The sequence below is a fragment of the Phocoena phocoena genome, chromosome 21 (genome assembly GCF_963924675.1).
Source record: "Phocoena phocoena chromosome 21, mPhoPho1.1, whole genome shotgun sequence".
NCBI lineage: Eukaryota > Metazoa > Chordata > Mammalia > Artiodactyla > Phocoenidae > Phocoena > Phocoena phocoena.
This window is the reverse complement of record NC_089239.1, coordinates 8,750,103-8,770,821: the sequence shown is the minus strand read 5'-3', so window position 1 is coordinate 8,770,821 and position 20,719 is coordinate 8,750,103. Positions and strand designations below refer to the sequence as shown.

General features: G+C 42.7%; 1 protein-coding gene across 2 annotated transcripts in view; it reads left to right on the top strand.

Annotated features, from left to right (window-relative positions):
- The window catches only part of UNC5D (unc-5 netrin receptor D), a 597,176-nt gene that overhangs the window by 488,090 nt on the left and 88,367 nt on the right, over positions 1-20,719 (top strand). Inside the window, exon 8 of one of the 2 annotated variants that reach the window (XM_065899868.1) lies at positions 15,140-15,172. The exons of the other annotated variant lie outside the window; for it this stretch is intronic. Coding sequence (XP_065755940.1) covers positions 15,140-15,172 — 33 coding nt within the window. The remainder of the gene's footprint in view (positions 1-15,139; positions 15,173-20,719) is intronic. 2 annotated transcript variants of the gene reach the window in all.

Here is a 20,719-nt window from a genome sequence, read left to right as displayed (position 1 = left end):
TAAAGAGATTTATTATGAGAAATTGGTTCATGTTATTATAGAGGCTGGCAAGTCCAGAATCTGCAGAACCATGGTCCAATTCAAGTCCAAAGGCTGGCAGGCTGCTATAGAACCAGGAAGAGCCAATGGCCCAGTTCAGAGGCTTTCAGGCAGGAGAAGTCTCTCTTACTCGGGAAGGATCAGGACTTCGGCTGATTAGATGTGACCCACCCACATTATGGAGGGCAATCTGCTTTTCGCAGCCTGTCCGTTTCAATGTTGGTCTCATCTGAAAACACCCTCACAGACTAATGTCTGACCAAATATTTGGGCACCTCATGGCCCAGTTGGGTTGGCACATAAGATTAACCATCATAAACGCATATGTACTTGGGAAGTCCCAAAGCATCGTTCTTTCCTTGGAGCCAGTCAAGCCGAGGTTCAGGAAATTGCTTTAATTACTGAATGAAACCCTTCTCTGGACATTGGCCATGTGTGGTTTTAGTCTCACATATGCAGTTTAGTGGATATTCTGTTTACATTTTCCAACAGTGGAAATAAAACGGATAGGGAAACAGTGAGGTTTAGAATATGTTCAGCACTGAAGGTTGAGAGCTCTTTTAAATCCCCTCGTGAGTTTAAAATGCTGTGTAAGCCTTTCCTTTCTGTTCAATCTATTCGTTCCCCTATTCCCTTTCCTACTTAAGCATGAGTTTTTCTAGCATTCTTTGCCTCTGTAATATGCATATTAAGATGTCTGTCAGACATGATCAGAGACTCTTGATGGCTACACTGACTAAGCTTTGTGATGGAAAAAGAGTGAAGCCTGTGAAATCATAGAGGTGAATGAGATGTACTCCCACATCAGTGGGAAAGGGGTATGTTTCTAAGAGCTCAACACTGGGATGTATTCTGCCCTTTTAGACAGAGAGTGGCTACTCATGTCAACAAAAATGAATAGCATTTTACTATCTCTGCGGGAATCAATGAACAGCAGTCTAGTTAGATGATGCCAACATCACTCTATGCTTCTAGCTGGTACTTCGCCAGGGTGCTCTTGGTGAAACTAGCTGTGCTCTCAAGATAGAGATCCAGTGAAGGTTTGGTTTGATTAAAATAGCATTTGGCAACAGCTTTATGGAGCAGTCGCTTCCCGAAAGATCTAGGTCATGTTCCAATTTGGGGATTTCCTTCTTTTAAATTTTCTTCCCTTTATGCCAGATACGACCCTAAAGCAAGTCCTCAATTCCCAACTTCTCTTGGCAGTTACACAATGACCTTGCTTGGGCTGTTGGATGACCTACAATTCTTTGATTTTATTTAGCTCTCAACAAAGCATCTGGATTCCTTTTGTTGTCCCTGAGGGCTGCATTCCTCCTAGAGGTGGAGCTGCCAGCTCTGAGCGATCACTGTAATATTGGGGCATGATTTTGTTGCTAGGTCAGTTGTGACTGTAGCACAGGACCTTAGTGTTATGCTGTCACAGATGGCCACACCTAAATGCCCTCAACAAGGAAAGAAATGCCCCAAGACCGGGGAGTGTAAGATTAAGCAGTTGGTACCAATAGCGGTGAGTCCGAGGTTCCAAATTACAAGCATAAACTAAACATCAGGGCCTTTACGCTAGAACAGTTCTTTTCGAGGAAGATAATTACGTGGGATGACCATCGAGAGACAAGAACTTGTGGATCCATGTTTTTTAAGCATTAACATCAAAATCAGGTAGTTCTCTGACCGCTGTCCTTTCTACTTGCTGAACTTAGCTGCTTGTGTGCTGGAGGATGGCAGAAATGTCCATGTAAATGACATGTACATTCCTCACTGGCAGGAACAGAAGGGCGAAAATAGTGGGGTGTTCAGTTAGAGTCTGAGAAGTAAGGGGAGCCTGCTCCCTCTCCCTTTTTTATTCCAGCAGATGGAAAACTAAGGGCTTTGGCTTCAGAGGACTGAGTGAATCTGCTTCAGAGGGGATTAGTGCCCAGATGTGCTGTGAGAACGAAGCCAGAGAAATGTCACAGGGACCCAGAAGAGAGAGGAAATCTTCAAGGCTGAGCTGCTTGAGAGCTAATCAGTCCTTCTTGTCAGGATGTGAGACAGGTCATTTCAACATTGACAGTTCAGAAATGGAAAGATCAGTTACATGGTGCTTTGTTTTCATTTCTCCTGAGTACACTGATAAGAAAAGTTGGAGGTGACAGTTTGGAAACCCCATCAAGGATAAAGATGTCTATACAATAGCAGGTTCAAATAAACATCCCCAAGCTACATCTCATAATCTAACCGCATTGTCTGTTGAACCATCTACTTAAGTGACCTAAAGGAAGCACCTGAAAAGGTGAGCCTGTAATCACATCAGAGTACAGGTTGCCTTGGTAAGCATTTTCTCTGGAATCATTCTAAGCCTCACAGTGGTTACCCGGGTCCCTTCCCTGTATTTCTTTAGGGCACTGAATAAGAGAATATTCACTCCAGAGTTAGCTAAGTGTATCTGAAACAACTCTTACTTTTTGCTAGTGGTTTACAGAATATCTGTTTCATATATAAGATTATAACAGATGGATGTCCCTTTACCAAAACGAAAACCGTCATGTCCTTTCTTTGGGCAGAGAGTCAGGAATCATATTGGACTCTTCTAAAACCTTTTTGTTGGATAAGGTCATATTTCAGGGCCTCCTGCACTACATAATTGGTTAGTTATAGCACAGTAAAATTCTACATAGCAAAGGAATAAAAACGGCATCGGCAAGATAACATGCTAGCACGATGCATTAAGTTGTCACGAAGTTTCCTACTGCTTGTTAATTCTCCCAAGTAGTTTTAATGTTAAAAACCCGTTTCCATTCCATTTGTACATAGTAGGTATTCCTTTTTCCATGAAGATTTTCGCTAGAAATACCCAATAGCTACCTTTCTGCATAACAAACAATTGGTTAATTCAGAGTTGCCTTTATGTATACAGCATAGAAAATGTGGGTATAATATTGCAGACCCACAGGAGTGATAAGAATGTAGATTTGGACATTAGTAGATAAGAATGTAGATTTGGTGTCATTAGTAACTTAGCCACGATCTCTCTCCCATGCCCCAATAATGCTTTCCCGTTATGAGACCCAGTAAGAAGACCAGCGAATGACACGCTTTAGCGAGACAGAGTGAAGTGGCTCATAACAGAAGTTTCCGTTGTACTTAATTAAAAAAAGAAAATAGAGATAGCTCAATACTCATATGTCTTAGTGAAAGCATTTTTTAAAAATTCTACAAGGCTAAAATTTTTACTTTTGTGCCTTGTGCTAAGAGGATTTGAACTCTAGTGCCACATCCTGAGTGGAATTGAGCATAAAAAGGAAAAAGAATGAGCCGTATACAGCAAATTACCATAAAATGTCTCCGCTTTGTTATCCACCCTCTGTGGACTTTTCTGCATTTATACCTTGTTAACAAGAAGATAAAGACATCTGATTGTCTTTTTGAGCATAATCCCCCTTCCAAGTAAGGACTGACCTTCATCCATGGGCCCATTGATGATTGATTATGTATTGAGTAAACCACTAAAAATCTATGGCCTCAGGCATAGAAAATAAATTTTTGGTTACCAAAGAGGAAAGTGGGGTGGGGGATAAGTGAGGAGTTTGGGATTAACATACACACACTACTGTATATAAAATAGGTAAATAACAAGGACTTACTGAATAGCACAGAGAACTATACTCAATATTTTGTAATAACCTAAAAGGGAAAAGAATCTGAAAAAGAATACATATATATATATATATAACTGAATCAATTTGCTGTACACCTGAAACTAACACAACATTGTAAACCAACTATACTTCAATTAAAAAAAATCTGTGGCCTTTCTTTTCAACCAGCTCTGAAACAAGGACTTAAGATGCCTTTTTTTTTTTTTTCTTTGCGGTACACGGGCCTCTCACTGTTGTGGCCTCTCCTGTTGCGGAGCACAGGCTCCGGACGCGCAGGCCCAGCGGCCATGGCCCACAGGCCCAGCCGCTCCGCGGCATGTGGGATCTTCCCGGACCGGGGCACGAACCCGTGTCCCCTGCATCGACAGGCGGACGCTCAACCACTGCGCCACCAGGGAAGCCCTAAGATGCCTTTTGTGATGCAGGAAATTTTCCCTCTGTCATCATCATCTCTTTATTTCTTCCCAGACGTGTGCCACATGTACGTAGTCATGACAGAGTAACCTACATAAAAATTTCCTTCTCAGCTAATAGAAATCAATGCAATTATTCTGTTTCTTTCTTCTTCTTTTTCCTATTCCTATAAACTCCCCCTGACCCACCACCACCATATTTCCCTATGAACGTTTACACTGGGCTTACATTTTTTTGGTGGAATTGGACAGGAAGTGCTGTCATACTTCAGAAACATGTCTGGAAGATTGTTTATCTCTGAGGCATCTTGTTAACTTTGTTCATTTTATGAGAGGAATTGAAATAAAACACATCTCCTGTAAATAGGAAGGACTTTAACATTAAATTTGGGCAGCTGGAGAACAGGATACTTAACCTCCAGATGACATTACTTAGAGAGGGTACACACGGTACACACATCACATTAGAGAGAGAGGAAGAAGACTAAAACAAAACAAAACAGAAAAACCCCACGAAAACCAGATAGACAAATAAGAACAGATCCCCATGACAGTGTAAACTGGAGACAGAAAACCCAGGAGAAAGCTTAAAAACATTTCTTAAGGACGGGAAATTTTAGCCACAGGGCCAGATAGTTGAAGGGAATACAAATTCATTACAAAGAAAAGAGAAATATTTTGTAGATGGCATCCCCAAGAAGCACAGGGAAGGCACTGGCTCCTAACTGGGGATTGCGAGAAGGTACAGAGGTTGAGTTTCCATGAGGGCTGGCCCAGGATGGGCCTGGGTTGAGCTGGCATTGAGAGCAAAGGCTGAATGGCCTTCCAGTGTCCTCTGTGATTCTGAGTTGAGATGTTATTCTCTTTCTGAAAAATTAGAAATGGACATGAACCTAGAATTGAGAGAAATGAATGAGCTGAGCCTATAGGATTTGAACATTTATCCTATAGGTAACAGGTTGAAGAATCCGGGCTTTGGCATCAGATTGCTTGAGTTTGAATTTCGGTTGCAATGCTATGAGCAAATTTCTTCATTTCTCTAAGCCTAAATTTATTCCTCTATAAAATAAAAGTTATAATAGTGTCTATTACAAAGGGTTCATTTTGAGGAGGAAATGACCTAAACCATGCAAAGCATTTGACATCTGTAGTAAGCACTCCATTTGTGTAAATAATAATAATGTGTGTGTGTTCTAGTAAAGGGATTCCTGTGGCAGAAAAAGTGTGTTTTCCATGTTCTGTGGCAGAATTGACAAGTGACGCTTTAGATATTTTGTTAAAACATTTCCTAATATATCTGACTAATATAGTGTCTAATGAAATAAAATGTGCTTCACATTAAAATCTATGGGACACAAATTGTGTTCTTTGTATGAACCAGTTCTGAGGGGTAATTTGAGCCATACCGTTAGTTGGAGGAACACGGTTTACAAGGACCCTAACAACTCATGAGGATTCTTCAACTTGGTGTCAGACCAAAGTGTCAGTATCCTTTCCCAGAAACGTCTGAGAAGTAGCTGAGAGAACAGCTCTTGATTTTCCAGTCTTCCTTTGCAGGGGGGATTTAGTTAGGAGGAGGAGACAGACCAGGTGATCTTTGAGGTCCCAACAAGTCCTAAAATTCTATGATTGTAACAACTAATTAAAAATAACTCAAGGGGAAGGCCCAGGAGAGAAGCCTGGATGGTCCCCAAGTGAGAAAATCATTCTTATTATACTGAGAGCTTCCCTCGTGTTATGAAATACACATGTTCTAACAATCGTGTTAGAAAATAAATTTTCATAAAGCAAACTCTAATTTGTCAACACTCATTTAAAAATCCTTTCTCACTGGTGGGGGGAAAATCCCCCATACGCACTACTAGACCATACACGATCTCCAGATCCCAGGGTTATCGTCCTGGTGCCAGCTCTTCTGGATCAATGATATCTGTTACATGTCAACACTTCCATCATTCAACATTCCCACATCCCCAAATTAGCGATTTGGGCATTATTTTTTGTATTTTTAAAAGCTATCTAATAGATTGGGTCAGTAACTGATGATATCCAGAGTCAGGAAGTTTCCAAAATTTAGGCTTTCTGTCATATAAAACAGACTCCCCATTTCAGCAGTTCTGTGTATTCCAGATCCTACCTCTGCAGTGTATTTAATCAGGACTCCACAAAACCCTGGGTAAGAAATAGGAGTCTGGATTAGAGAAAGATTTAATGTCTGAGATCATAGAGTGGACCAGCCATAAAAGAAATGGCAAGAACCCAACCAGGGAAGTGATTTAAAACAGAGTAATCTACTCCTGTAAAGGATTCAGTGCTCTCTGCGGTGTGCTGAACAAAGTGAATTAATAGAGGCGGAGGAAACGTCTTTGTTTTGATTCTATCTTTTCTCCTTACGTTACAAACTAAATACGTGTGTGTCTTCAAGAGCATTGAGACATGTGATCCAGAAAGCGAAGATGATATGAACATCACCAGCATGCTTTATCCTTAACCCTGGCCTTGTCCTTTTTCTTCCCTTTATGCCAGCATCCTCCTGAAAGCCCCGGCCTTGCGTACATGTGTTTGGGAGAGGACAATGTTAGTATGCAGTGGAATAGAAAATTGCCGTGATCATTTAGAAAGAGATCATGGGGTAGGGAAAAGGGCTCTGAACCGGGAGGAAGGAGTCCTAGGTCTTAGTTCAGTTGTTTTGTTACTAGCGTGTGACCTTGACAGATCTCCCACCATCCCTTGCCTTCTGTCCATAACTATCAAACGGGGGCGGGGAGGCAGGATACGGGGTGCTGGGTGATCTCTAAGCTTCATCTCAGTATAAAAACTTGAAGTCATTATGATTTTACAGATACTTGTCTTTTAGCCAGCTTTGAGGAGATATTCTAGTTCAGTCACACCTAAAATTCACCGTTTGGATGATGAATATGCAGGGTGATAGGGGGACATCTTTTAGATCTGAAACAAAGGTAACCCCATCCCCTACCCAGCAAAGCCAGTTGCCAGCCACCCCTAAGAACTGAGTCATCAAAGCAGGCCTCTAGCATCTGCTCCATTCCCTTCATTGAGAAGCTACAATGTCCTAGGAATTCATACGGAAATTAGGAAATTTAGGGACCCTGACTTTGTAATGATCGTGGTTGAAAGTACATACAAGGCTGAGTAGCACTCATCTGTTCAACAAATGTCTACTGAGTACCTGCCATATTCCACTTACTGTTCCAGGCACTGAGAATAGATGAAAAACACAGATATAGACTCTACATGCCTGAGGCCTGAGGAAGCTTAGAATAAATCTACAAGTCAAAGATTCACAATTCACAGTTTCTTTTTCAGCTTTTTTTTTTTTTTTTTGGTAAGACAGGACTGATGGCCTGTGTATATCAGCTGCTAAGTATTTCTTTAGCAGTCAGTGAATAGTCATCATAACACCCTCCTCAGTCTCACCACCCCCACCCCCAATCCATTCCCTACCGACACCTCCCTGTGACCCAGCAACTAAAGGGACCGCCCTGGACACAGCAGAAAGTCACCATGACCCTATGTCAGGGCCGGTGCTTACACGGACAGGATGCTTCTAAACTATTTTTAAATAATTTGAATATCACTCCTCCCTTAAGGTAAGGAAAGTGATCGTGATGACGTTTATCAATAGATTATTCCCTTAAGCTTGAATTATAGACCCTGAACACTTATGGTTAGTTTTGAGTGTGTATGTCTGTATACACATACATATATTTTCCTGTTGTGGATAGAAGGGAGGGAATCAAAGCAAAACAATTTACAGCATAGAAGAATTTTAATATGCATCTTCCCTCGGGGCAGAATTGGAAACAGTGCATTTTATCACTTTGAGGCCAATTGCCGATAAGACAGCCTTTGCAGACAGATGCTTAAGCATCTTTGCTGTAACCCCAAAGCATACTGTACCCTGTATATCCATCATAAAAACAAACTAACCCACAGTGAATCAGTGGGAATGGACAAACGTGGTAAGAAATCTAGACGTTGAAATGATTTAGTTCAAAAATGAAATATGCAAATGCCCCTTGGGAATATGGTCATTATGGGTACTTATTCATCTGAGTTTAGGAAATACAAAAGACATTCCTATAAGAGACGTCAAATTTGAAAGAAGGGAGAGGGAAGACGACATCATCTCATGCACACAAATTGTGTGATTTGGCTGAGGGGCAATTGTGGAAGGTCTTTGTCATCATAAGTCATATCCATGAGCTGTCTCTTGTAGTACCCATCTGATTTCCCCTAATTAATTCGATGGGATCTTGAACAGTTCTTTGGTAGAACATATTAATACAACTGATCTTCATTTACTGATGTACATCTCAGATCTTACGGGTTTTCATTCAGGTGGAGGGTTTTGCCATTCAGTCCTGGAATTTCTCTAATTACCCAGATATCTCTGAGGAAACCAGCGATGCCTCTAACAGACATAACCAACTGGAAAACCCTGGGAGGAATCTCTCAAAACCTCCTGTTCTCTGTACTTGTCCTGTGTGGATGGATGTGCTCAGAGTGCATTGTTTAAATTTTTATTTTATGTTGGAGCATAGTTGATTAACAATGTTGTGTTAGTTTCAGGTATACAGCAAAGTGATTCAGTTATACATGTATCTATTCTTTTTCAAATTCTTTTCCCATGGGGAGGGGTAAATTGGGAGTGTGGGATTGACATATACACACCACTATATTTAAAATGGGTAGCCAACTGAGAACCTACTGTAGAGCACAGGAAACTCTGCTCAGTGCATTTTAAAAGGGGCAATAGAGCTTACGATGGTCTATACAGGCTGGGAAGTGGGGAGAGGAAGCAGGAATTGAATTAACTCAGTAACGTGGGGTAAGTACGGTCTCTGAAGAGTCATTTCTGAGCAGGATCTTTAAATTAAAAAAAAAAAAACAAACCCGAAAAGAAAAGCGCAATGCAGAAATTAACAACTGAAAAGAGTAAAAAAACGAGAGATGCGCTGTGTTTTCCATCACCAGAAGAATTTCATGGTTTTTACGAGAGCTGGTGGTTGTGTTCCTGCATGTCCTACAGCCTTAGTGAGCTCTCACCAACCACAGGAGAACAGAATAGAATCCCTGCTTGTCATCTTCCGTGTCTGCCTGACACGTTCAATCACGGTGGTGTTGCCAGTGAAAGCAGACCTCGTGTTTATCTGATTATCTGCCAGTGCTAATACAAAGCAGAATCCACCAGATCCTGGGATTTCCTGCAGCTTTGGAGAGCATTCAGAGGGCTTCTTAATTATTTCTGGTTATGGGAGAAGAGGGAAAGCATGAGTAAATGAAACACACTGATAATCAATAACTTCAACTTTTTTTCTCCCAATCAGTAAATAATCAAGCAAATAGCTTTTAATTTCACTTCTCCTGCTACTGTTTTTCTTGCCATGATCCTCTGTTGCAGTGCCAGTTATTTGTGAGCTCATCATTTAAATATGATTTTCATGTTAGGAGCCCATAACTAGTGGTGATGACAAAAGTATAAAATCAATCAGATGAACACTTACAAAGTAATATATTTTGAAAGAAATTGCATAGTATTTTAGCGAGTATAAGTAAGATAAACTGTCTAGAGAAGGGAGAGATTTCTTCCAACAGAGTAGTAATCACCAAAGATTTCATGAGGGAATCAGAAATTGACCTAGGCATTGGAGAGAGGACATTTTTATATAGGAGGCTTGGAGGGAGGAGGGTGTCCTTGGAGAGGCAACAGCTTGGGCAAAAGCACTGAGAGTTCATGGATTGATCGGACTAGAATATGGATTTTTGCTGAGGTGCAGTGGAAACTGAGTCACATTTGATGTTTTGGAACCAGTTAATAGAAGACCGTAAAGGTAGACAGAGAAATTGGCCATGACATGGAGGCTGTGGAATCATGGTAGATTCCTTCGTAATGATGCTAGAGAATTCTTCCAGCAAACAAGGAACCAGCCAGAGAGAATGGGCAGAGAAGACTGAATCTGCCACACACTTCAGAATCAGCTCCTAAATAATTTGTGATTACAAAGACTGTGGAGGATAAATTAAAATAAAACTGAATTCAAGACATATCTTTTGCGCGGGGGGGGGGGGGGAGGGGGGTGAAAAAGGTTCCAAAGCATATGATCTATGAAGAAGGAAATAATGAAAATGGTCTTTGGAGATGAAAACATGGGACGTGTCTGGTTTAGTGAAAAGAACGGCGATCGTGAACTCTAATGACATGTGTCAGCTGCTGCCCAGCAGGAGAGAGCTGTTCCGGCTACTGTCCTGGTGGGCGTTTAGTCCACACGGAGTGGCTTGATGCCGGAGTCTCGAGAAACGTATATGTGTGGTATCCAAAACCCATAGAAGCCGATTTCAAATAATCACAAGGCACGGGTTTTGAGGGTAGCCCCTTGCCCAGTCTGTGGGTTGGAGATTGAATCCATCCATCCACATGTGTCATCTTGCAACGTTTCTGTAGTGTAGTTGTCAGCACGTTCGCCTTACACATGTGTCGTCTCTCCTTATTCTGGCTCGCTCAGATCCGTGGGATGTGGGCTGCATGCAGCTGGCCACAGTTTTTCCCTGGCAGAGAAAGGATAAGGCTGGATGAGGGTGGGTGGGAAGGTAGGAATGCAGCCATAAATAGCTTCTAAGAACAATGGAAATGCTTTGGGAGCATGCCATATAAAAAGGAAGCCAAAATTTAAAGAAAGGTGGAAAAGAAATGAATCACCACCAAAAATAAAAACATAGATTGTGGGCTTCCCTGGTGGCGCAGTGCTTGAGAGTCCACCTGCCGATGCAGGGGACACGGGTTCGTGTCCCAGTCCGGGAGGATCCCACATGCTGCGGAGCGGCTGGGCCCGTGAGCCGTGGCCACTGAGCCTGCGTGTCCGGAGCCTGTGCTCCGCAACGGGAGAGGCCACAACAGTGAGAGGCCCGTGTACCGCAAAAAAAAAAAAAAAAAAAAAAAAAAAGGGTAGATTGTCCTCTCTCTCCCTCCCTCCCTCCCTCCCTCCCTCCCTCCCTCTGCCTCTGTCTCTCTCCCCCCTTCTCTTCCCTTGCCTCATATATAAGTATATATACCTCTGTGCACACACTCACCACACGCACGGCAGACACAAAGCAACATTGGCAATACAGCACTGAGACAAAAGCAGATTGCCCAACGGTAAAGACAATTCCATGTTTTTGTCGGTAAAAATGATCAATTACTGTCAATTTCATGTAGTTTCCTGCTAATATATGTATAAGCGTATATGTGTGCACGTAACCTTATATGTATATAAAATCACAGAGGAAAAAAGCCTAGACTTGTATATATAACAACATAATAGTGGTTATCTCTTGGTGGTGGAATTATGGGGGGGGGGTTTGCACTTATCTGTATTTTTTTGATATGGTAAGTGTAAATAATAAAAATGATTTTTAAAAGAAAACACAATTTAAAACACTATTAAAAATAAAATTTAAAAAACACTTGCAAATCTTTAGCCTGTAAATACACAAAATCACTATAGGACTGAGTTATAATTACCATCAATTTCTGTTTACCCAGAAGGTACCTCTTGGTGTATAAGTTAGACCCTGGGAAAACTTGTGATTTTCCCAAACTACAGCTCAGCTGCCACTGGTTCGGAATTACATTTCTCTTCCTATAAGAGAAAATGGGCCCTTCTGTACACTCCAGCTACCCCAAAGCCTCTTGGGAGGCAGAGAGGAACTGGAGTTGAGTACACAGAACCCCAGATTTGTTGCCAGGAAGTGGTGGTGCCCTCAATAATCACAAAAACACAAACCCCTATCAGGAGTTCTTGGAGAAGGGCCTAAGCATGGGTATTTTTTTTTAAAAAAAAGCTCCCCAGGTCATTTTAATATGCAGCCCATGTGAAGAACCATGGTCCTAATGGATTAATTTACTAAGGGGCCATTTGAACATGGCCTCGGAGAGAGGTAAAATTAAAACAGAGAGGATTTGGTTGACCAAGGCCAGTGACTGCATGGCCCTGAGCCTTGTGAGAAAATGATTATGCAAACAGAATAAAAGAACATGAACTGTGGGTGGGCCATTCTTGCAAAACATAGCGAGGTTGGTGGTAGCCCTCTCTTGAGCTCACGGTAGAACAATCTCTAATCAGACATTTCAAGCTGGGGAAAATGGTCTATGAGAGCAGCTTGCTGACAAGATACTGCTTTTCACAAAATACAGCAGAACCCAATGTTGATGCCAATGCCAGGGGACTAAAGCTCTTGGGCACCAGAGACTTCCAGCCTTTTCCGTGAGACGATGCAGGCTAACACACGTGCTGGATCTCAGCATAACACACGCGATGGTAGAGGAGCGGCCCTTTGAATAATTTTGACTCTGCTTTCAGAATTCATTTCAGGTGGATTTCTGTGGAATGTCTTTGGTAGTTATTCTAAAGATTTATAGGAGTGAAAGCAGGGTAGCACAGGGGTCTTCTTTACATGGCAGGAAAGGGAAGTCTCGACTTGCCCTTGGGGTCAGCAAGCAGAGGACAGGATTAGGCACTTGTTTCTTAACTCCCGTTCAAGGACCCCTGAAATTCACTGGAATTGCTGATTTGGAGCTGTGCCTTGTCTCCACGCAGTAGCACATGAGTCGTCCTCTGAACAAGTATGATGATCATATTCATAACATGTTCAAGTTTTTATTCATCAGCTGCTACTTATTGATGGCTGAACACGTGCTAGCCCGATGCTGCGTGACTTCATGGTTATCATGTTTAACCCCCCGGGACCAAGCTTCAAGGACATTTTTATTCCCATTTTACTGTGGGGAACACTGAGGTCACAGAGGTAGATGAAGACAATCCAAGATTTAAATCCATTTCTGATCCTGAGAGTCTGCACTAATCCGTGTCAGTGATGACGACGCCGGAGCTGGGTGTCATCAGGTCAGAGCGGAGGATGCCCTCTTCTGCTGCTCTGTGCATCCATGTGGCCCCCGCCCTCTATCTGGGGACTTTAGCCCTGGGATTTTCAGCTCCATTCACTCTGTCTTTTTTTCAAGCTGTACCGGGTAGAACTCTACTACCCCAGTTTTTTCACATCTTGGCTCTATTCGATTTGTTTTTCTGAGGAGTAGTTATACATCTCACCTGTTTTTAATGGAGTTTCATTTTCCTACCTGGCATAATCTTCGTTCCTGTGGTTTAGAAGGAAGAAAATACTGTTAAGCTCAGCCAGAGTTCTAAACAGATGTTCTGCACGTCTCTTTGTGTTGTCCTAGCAATGCATCAGTCTCAGATGTCTTAGCCTTGGCCTGCCAGCATGGCTCTGCCCATGCCAAATGCTTAGAGCGTACAATAAGCAAAAACTGAAGTCAGGTTAAAACCACCAAAGTCGTTTTGTTCTAGTTCTTCAGTGCATTAGCATCTGGACTTTGGGCGGTACCACCTGCTCTAAGGAAACTAGTATGGCATTGAATCTGTGCAGTAAGGGAAATGCAAGGTTTTGGTTTTAAGAAACCTGACTGTAAGAATCTGAATATGATCATATCAACTTGAACAGATTATTATATTTTATGAGGATTTCTTTTTTAAAGAAAGATTTGTCAGATATTACCCTTTGCCTGTTAACTTGCCCTCATTGTAAAAAAAAAACAATAGTGGCCCCTTTGCAAAAGTGTGATTTACACACAACTTTTATAAGCTACTTCCATCACAAATCAGATGGCAGAACACACAAGAGTTGTATCTAAAGCACACGGCAAGGGTTTTCTGTCAAAATCAGTATTAAGTGCAGAGAGTGGATTAGGCTAAGAGATATTCCGTGAAGGATTCGGAACCTAGCTGTGTCTGTCTGCCTGGGAGGGGTTACGGTGCAGTCAGCCAGGTAATATTTATGAAGTTCTCAAATGTGTACTGTGCGAGATTTGATTCAGTTAAAAACATAATCCAAAATGACAGGATCTCACCCCGCTTGGCTCGCCTTCAGGCAAAGAGAGGAAGGAGGCTACACGAGGTGACTTTTCAAGGTCCCCTGCCTTATGGGAGTCTGTGAATCCTTAGCAACAGCCCCCGTGCTTGTAGTCGGACTGTGTTCCATCTACACCCTAAGAAGCCGCGAATGAGAGGGATGGTGCGCCCTGCAAATCCCCTGGAATTTGACACGGTGTCAGACCTGGTCTTCCCAGGTTTCTGCACGGTGGTGGAGTTGTGTTGGCCTGGGATGGGACCAGGGGCGGGAGGAAAGGTTAGCGGAGGGACTGTGGTGTAAGACAAAGCAAGCCACGGGCACCACGTCTCCAGGTGATTTGCAAGATGATTGCAAAATATTTGGTGATGAAAGACGGCAGGGGATGGTGGATGAACGGCCAGCCATGAAGAGAATGGATAAGAATGTCTAACTTGCTTTAGAAAAGACCAAGTGTCTTTTCTCTGTATCCGTCTCATCCGGCCGCTGCCCTGCTCAACAGCACGATTAAAAAGGACACCTTTCCGTTAAGAGAGATCATCCCCATTTTAACAGATGATCAAGATCTGAAACAAAAAAGTGTGATTTCTTAAAAATAAACCTTCAACACGCTCACAATACCGTAGCACCTATACCCAACGAGAACGGAAGAAAAGCAGAGTTTGGAACATTTTATCCAGACCATGAGAACTGCAAACCAGTGCAGGATCCCTTTAAATATTTATTCATGGTTCATTTTTCTATCATCATATATAGTGAAATAGCATCCCTTACCTGAGCAGTCTTCTGGCTGTAGATGAAAAACGGACAGGCGACAAGCTCACTGCTCTCATCATGCCGATAAGAATCTAACAAATGCAAGAGAAAGAAACCAGTAAGCCTGAGGGATTTTTTTTTTTTGGAAGGAGTGAAGCAGTCATGCTAGAAAAATATTGCAAAAGAGAAAAAATTTTTAAATTAGAATGAAAAGGATAAATATGAGTAACATAACCCGTATTGTCTGCAGAAAGAGAGAAAATGTTTCCTTTATGGAGGTAGACGTAAAGGGATATAGGAAATATATCTGTTCCGTGTAAATTATTAAATGCAACTTTCTTTTTTTCTCTTTCTTTCTTTTAGATAAAAAACCTCTTCATGAAATAAAACCCCAAAGTAAGTTATTCTTCCTCTTGTGAATATCACTTATTCTCATATTTTTGCTGTTGTATTTGTTTAGGAGCCAAAGAGAATTGAAGTTCCTTCGAAAGATCCAGGGCTTTCGGGGGGCTTCTCATTGGGTTTGGAGTCACATATCAGAGGTTTAAATGGAACAGAAACATGCACACCCCCTCCCATCCTTCAGAGTAAAAGTAAATCTCTCCTCTTGATTCCGCCTGCCGAGAGCAGTCCATTTACCTGCAAATGTCATCTAGGACTCTTATATCTGAGGAGATTTATCTCATTAAAATTAATAACTATTTGTCAGTACAGGCTTTCATGAGAGCAGCCTTGGGCAATAGCCTGATTCCAAGACTCTCCACCTGGGAGGGGGCAGGGGGCGCCTAAGAGAAGAACCCTGAAATCCATGGCAACTGGGTAGACGAAGAACCAGTATTCCACAGTGAAAAGGCCAGGAATTGAACCTAGTGGGTGGGTGCTGGCTCGAGGTCTCTGTCCACTGGCTTGCTTCCTGGAGAGGCCTTTGCCTTCTCTCCATCTTACGCATCCAGTAGATTTGGGGGACAGAGCACAGCTTGAATGATTGGCAGCTCGGCATTCAACCCCAGGGTGTTCAACCCCGGCTGAAATTGAGGGCCACCGGAGGCCGTTTATAAATCCCAACTCCCAGGCTGTACCCCAGTGAAATCAAAATGGGAAGAGGGGATTTAGAACACAGGAATCCCTAGTATTAAAAGCTCCTCAGGTGATTTCAATGTGCAGCTTGGACTGAGAACTATTTTTCTTAGAAAAATAGTTCTCGAAACTTAGATAAGCGACCACATGCATCAAAATCTTGAGTTATGGTGGGAGCTTGTTAAATATGCCCCCCCTCAGAATAGAACAGATTAATTTGAACACCCAGTGCGGGGGCAGCTCCTGAGAATCTACATTTTCATATGTTCCCCCAATGATTCTCAGAAATGTGTAAAGTATACCACGGTATCATATAGACGTCAGACTCCGTATAGAAGGGCATCCGCATTGCAGCTCTTAGCAATGGTAGAAAGAGAGAGCTCCCTAGCCAGTTTGGTTTGTAAAGCTTGTGAAAGACGTTCTTGACCAGTATCTCCTGTTTTGGTCGAAAATGAATGGCTTTTGATCCTTAAATCCTAGGGTATTAAAATTCAAATAGCATGGGAGCGTTAACAGCTTCGATTAACCACCTTCTTTGAAAGAATTAAGACCCTGTGAAAATAGACAGAGATCGGTGCCTTGGGATGGGGGTCAGGTGACATGAGAGAAAGATGCAGTAAAGCTGTGATGTTCATACTTCAGATGTTGCTTCGGGCAGGCTTGAGATAGAAAGATGCCATGACTTCTGGAGCCTGAGAACTTTACAGAACAACAGAAACAAACCTTCTTGTTTTCCCTGCTGTCTGCTGCCCATAAAGTCGTTATTGGGACTTAGGCAGTGGCCCTCCGGAGTCATGCATGCCGGATTTGGAGCTCATGGGAAGACTGAAGGTGGGGAAGCCTGATCGGGGGGTGTGCGCGTGCGCACGCATGAGAGGGTGGAGGAGACAAGGGGGCACTGAGTGTTCGGCTTGTGTCTGGGCCAAGGCCGCAGAGGGACTGCTGGAGTAAGTGGTCCCCCAGGGCTTCCTGGTCACAGAGCCCTCACCCTCCGCTAGCCCCCGTGTGCCACCCAAGCAAGATTATGGGTATCCATGTGGCGGCCAATGGGAGAGTTCCTCAGAAATGCATGTGTGTTTTTTGAACATTAATTTCACGCTTAGTTTGTGAGTCCTGTGCCATTCTAATTTGGGTACAAATTTGGGTACATTCCAGCCATAAGCCCCACAGTAGCTAGTTCTGGTCCTCGGGGACTCGTGAATGAGGTTTTGCTTGGGGTTCTCGCTCCTCTACACCATGCTTAATTGCTGGATACTGCCACGGAATCGCTTAAACTGTTTTAATTTGTGATTTCCTAAAAATAAAACCTTAACAGAATCAATGTGATTGCAAAAGGCTCCCAGAGGCATCGGATCCGGGTTCTGGAGGCTGCACGGTTAGGAGTGCGTTATATGAAGGCGGGCTGCGGTCGTTCGTTGAAAGAGAGGGGCTTCGCTGAAGATTCCATGAATCATCACTGATGCGAAATCAAAGTCAATTATGAAGATAATTGAGAAACAACCTGCTCCTATATATAGCTGTGCACATGATCCTCTGCCAGGCTGGTTGGATGGAAACCATCCCTCGGAGCCTCCCGGGCAGATCCGTGTGAGGCGGGCTGAGGATCCGGCTTTGAGTTGCGGGGAGGTGTGAAAAGAAAGTGAAATCTTAAGATGCCTGTTGGCAAATCTTAATGACAAACGGGGGGAAATATGTGCACAGCATCGCTCCTGAAAGCACTTACTGTAAATGAGATAATTTAATCAATTACGTTTCCTAATGTACTAAACCGAATGTTTCATTTTCTGCTTCTGCACATCTTAAATTATCTTCAGGTGTTTTAGGAGATTTAATCATAGTTAATAGAAACTTCATTACCAGCAAATGCGCTTTCAATAAATGTTGTGTAACAATGTCAGGACGTACAGTAAAATATAGTAGGTTCTGAATGGCAAACAGGTACCCCCAGAGTCAGGCTGAAAGATGGATGGTCATGTGCAGACAGACTCCTGGAGGCTTGGGGAATGCGGCTGTCTGAAGGGCTGTGAGCCCCCAAGGAGCGACTGCTTCAGTAAGTTCACCTTAGGGATGAAAAGGATTCAGCTTCCCCCTAGAAAATAACTCAGAACATATTTTTTTCTCCATCTCCTTTCCACGTAGTTGTTTTGTGACTTAATAGAAACGCACGCTACACACGAATCCCATTAATCGTTCTAGAGTCAGTTACCTCCAGGACTTCGCCGGTTGAATGTCTCCCAATAACCTGAATCTCAGCTTTTTCAAAATTGAATGTGTCCTTTTCTGTCCCTGTTTTTAACCCAGGCCTCTTCCCATCTTCTCTAGTTCAGTGAATACTACGCCTTTAACCCAGCGGGGTCCCACACTTGGACAGCCTCCTAGACCCCCGTCTTCTTCCTCTCCCTTCTCCAGCTCAGTACCCAATGAATCACTACCGTCTAACCATTCTGCCACCTACACAGATCAAGTTCACTGACTCTCCCCCTTTTCCCTCTTGCGTACCCATCCCCCCATTCATTCAGCAGCTGTTCATCAAGTGCTTCCCATGGGCTAGGACATGTTCTAGGTGGTGGAGAATCAACACCTGAGCCAGACAGATACAGAGCAGAGTTTCTGCTCCCACAAAGCTTACAGTGAGGGGAGATGGAAAAAACCGGAAAATAAGAGTGCTGCTCCCACAAAGCTTACAGTGAGGGGAGATGGAAAAAACCGGAAAATAAGAGTGCTCAGTGCTGTGGAGGTGGTGACGTGTTGTGAAGAGGAATAACGCAGGATGACGGGCTCAGGCGGGGATGGAGGGAGTGTTGCTTTTTTGTATAAGGTGTTCAGAGAAGGTCTCTGTAATAAAACCACGTTTAAGAAGAGGCCTGAAAAAAAAACAAGGACAAAAACATTCTAGATATCTGAGAGGAGAACATTCCAGGCCAAGGGAACAGCAGGATGCCAAGGCTGTGTGGCGGGAGCTTGTATCCGAGGAACAATTAGGGCAGGTATCTGGAGCAGAGCGGCAAAGGGAAGAGTCATAATAGCTCAGGTCAAAGAAGTGGGGCACAGGGAAAAACCGCCAAGCGTATCATAGGCCATCGTAAGGACTTTGACCTTTCATGTGAGCGAGATGGAAAGCCATTGAGGGTGTTTATTCATAGTGAATATTTTCAAGGATAAACTCTACCTGCTGTGTTGAGTGTAAACATACAGGGAACCAGAGCAGAAGCAAGAAAACCTGTTACAATGATCTATTGTAACAATAATCTATTAAAATAATCTAGGCTGTTTATAATACCCAGGCTATTATAATAACTTAGATTCAAGATGACTGTGGCTTGGGCCAGACAGAATGCATTGGAAATTGTAGAAACGGGCCATTATGGATATCTTTTGAAGGCAGTCAAAAGGATTTGCTGGGTGGATTGGATATAGAGTTTGAGAGAAGGAAAAGCATTAGGGATGATTCCAGAATTTGGGCTACGCAACTGGAAGGATGGACTTGCCATTACCGATCTGGGGAGAACTTGGTTTAGCACATCTGGAGGGAGACTCAAGAGTTCATTGTTATAAATGCTAGATTTGAGATACTTCTTAAACATCTAAATGGAGAGGTTAAACAGGCAGCTGAATATATGAGTCTGGAGGTCAGAGGAGAGTCCTGGCTGGTGACATAAATCTGGGGCTTGTCACTGTCCAGATGATACTTAAAGCCATTAGGCTGAATGAGATCACCGAATAATGAGTGTGAATAGAGAAGGTATCTGAGGACTCAGCGCTGGAGGACATCAACGTTTAGATGTAGAGAAGGTCAGAAGTCACTGCAGAGGAGACAGAAAAGTAACAGCCAGTTGTAGTAAGAGAAAAACCAAGTGAAAAGAAAGGGGTGTCCCAGACAAAAATGTTTTAAAGTTCAGGCCACCTTTCTTCCTAACCAGGATTTCTACCATTGCTTCCTATATCCAATCTTGGCTGACATCAATTTATCTGATCTTTTGAAAACATCAGTTCTGGTCACATGACCTCTGTGTTTAAGCCTTTTCGTTAGCTGACCATTATTTTTAAGATAAAGTCCAAAGTACTTAATGTTTGTCATCTGGTCTGAGATGGCTTTTCTTAAGCGTATCAGCTTCTCTCAAGCCGCTGAATCATTAGGTATTTTCCTTCCTACCCTCTCACCGTTTCTCGTATTCTTCAGCCAAACAAAGATTCTTAGTTGTCCGAATACCCTGGGCCCATATTGGCATAAACTTCCTTATACGTTCTGTTACTTCTGCCAGAAAACTTTCTCTCCCCCTAATCTTAACCTGTTGAATTTATCCTTCCTCCAGGTTTTGGCTTGGGTCTCACTTCTGCAAAGCATTCACCATCTTCCCCCCAGCCCCCAAGTCTGAGTTAGTTACTCCTGTAATTGGCTCAGTATCAAGCAGTTTCCCTATTTCTACATCATATGTTCATTGCCTTTATCCCAGGCTGGATTCCCTCTCTGCTAGACATAATTCCTGCCATCTGGTAGATGGTATAGGATCTTGTTCACCCTTATGCTTGTGGCGTTTACCACTGTGCCTAGTATGTATTAGATGTTCAATTCATACTTGTTATTATGGTCTTACATCTTCCTGCTAACTCTGCACGGAGCCTTTTATTGTTAAGGTGAAAATAAAGACTTTGCTTCTTTATATTTATTTTAACTCATTCATGTAGTAGATATTTATTGCACAATTATTCTATATAAATAGTCCTGGCCCAGTGAAGTGTGAAGGAAACAGTAAGAAAGGCTTCTTCCCCACAACTTCAATACAAGGTAGAAGATAATAAAGGATTTGAGAAGAGGGGGAAGTAAGGAGATAGTTTTTAATAATCATCTATTCTGTGCCAGGTGCT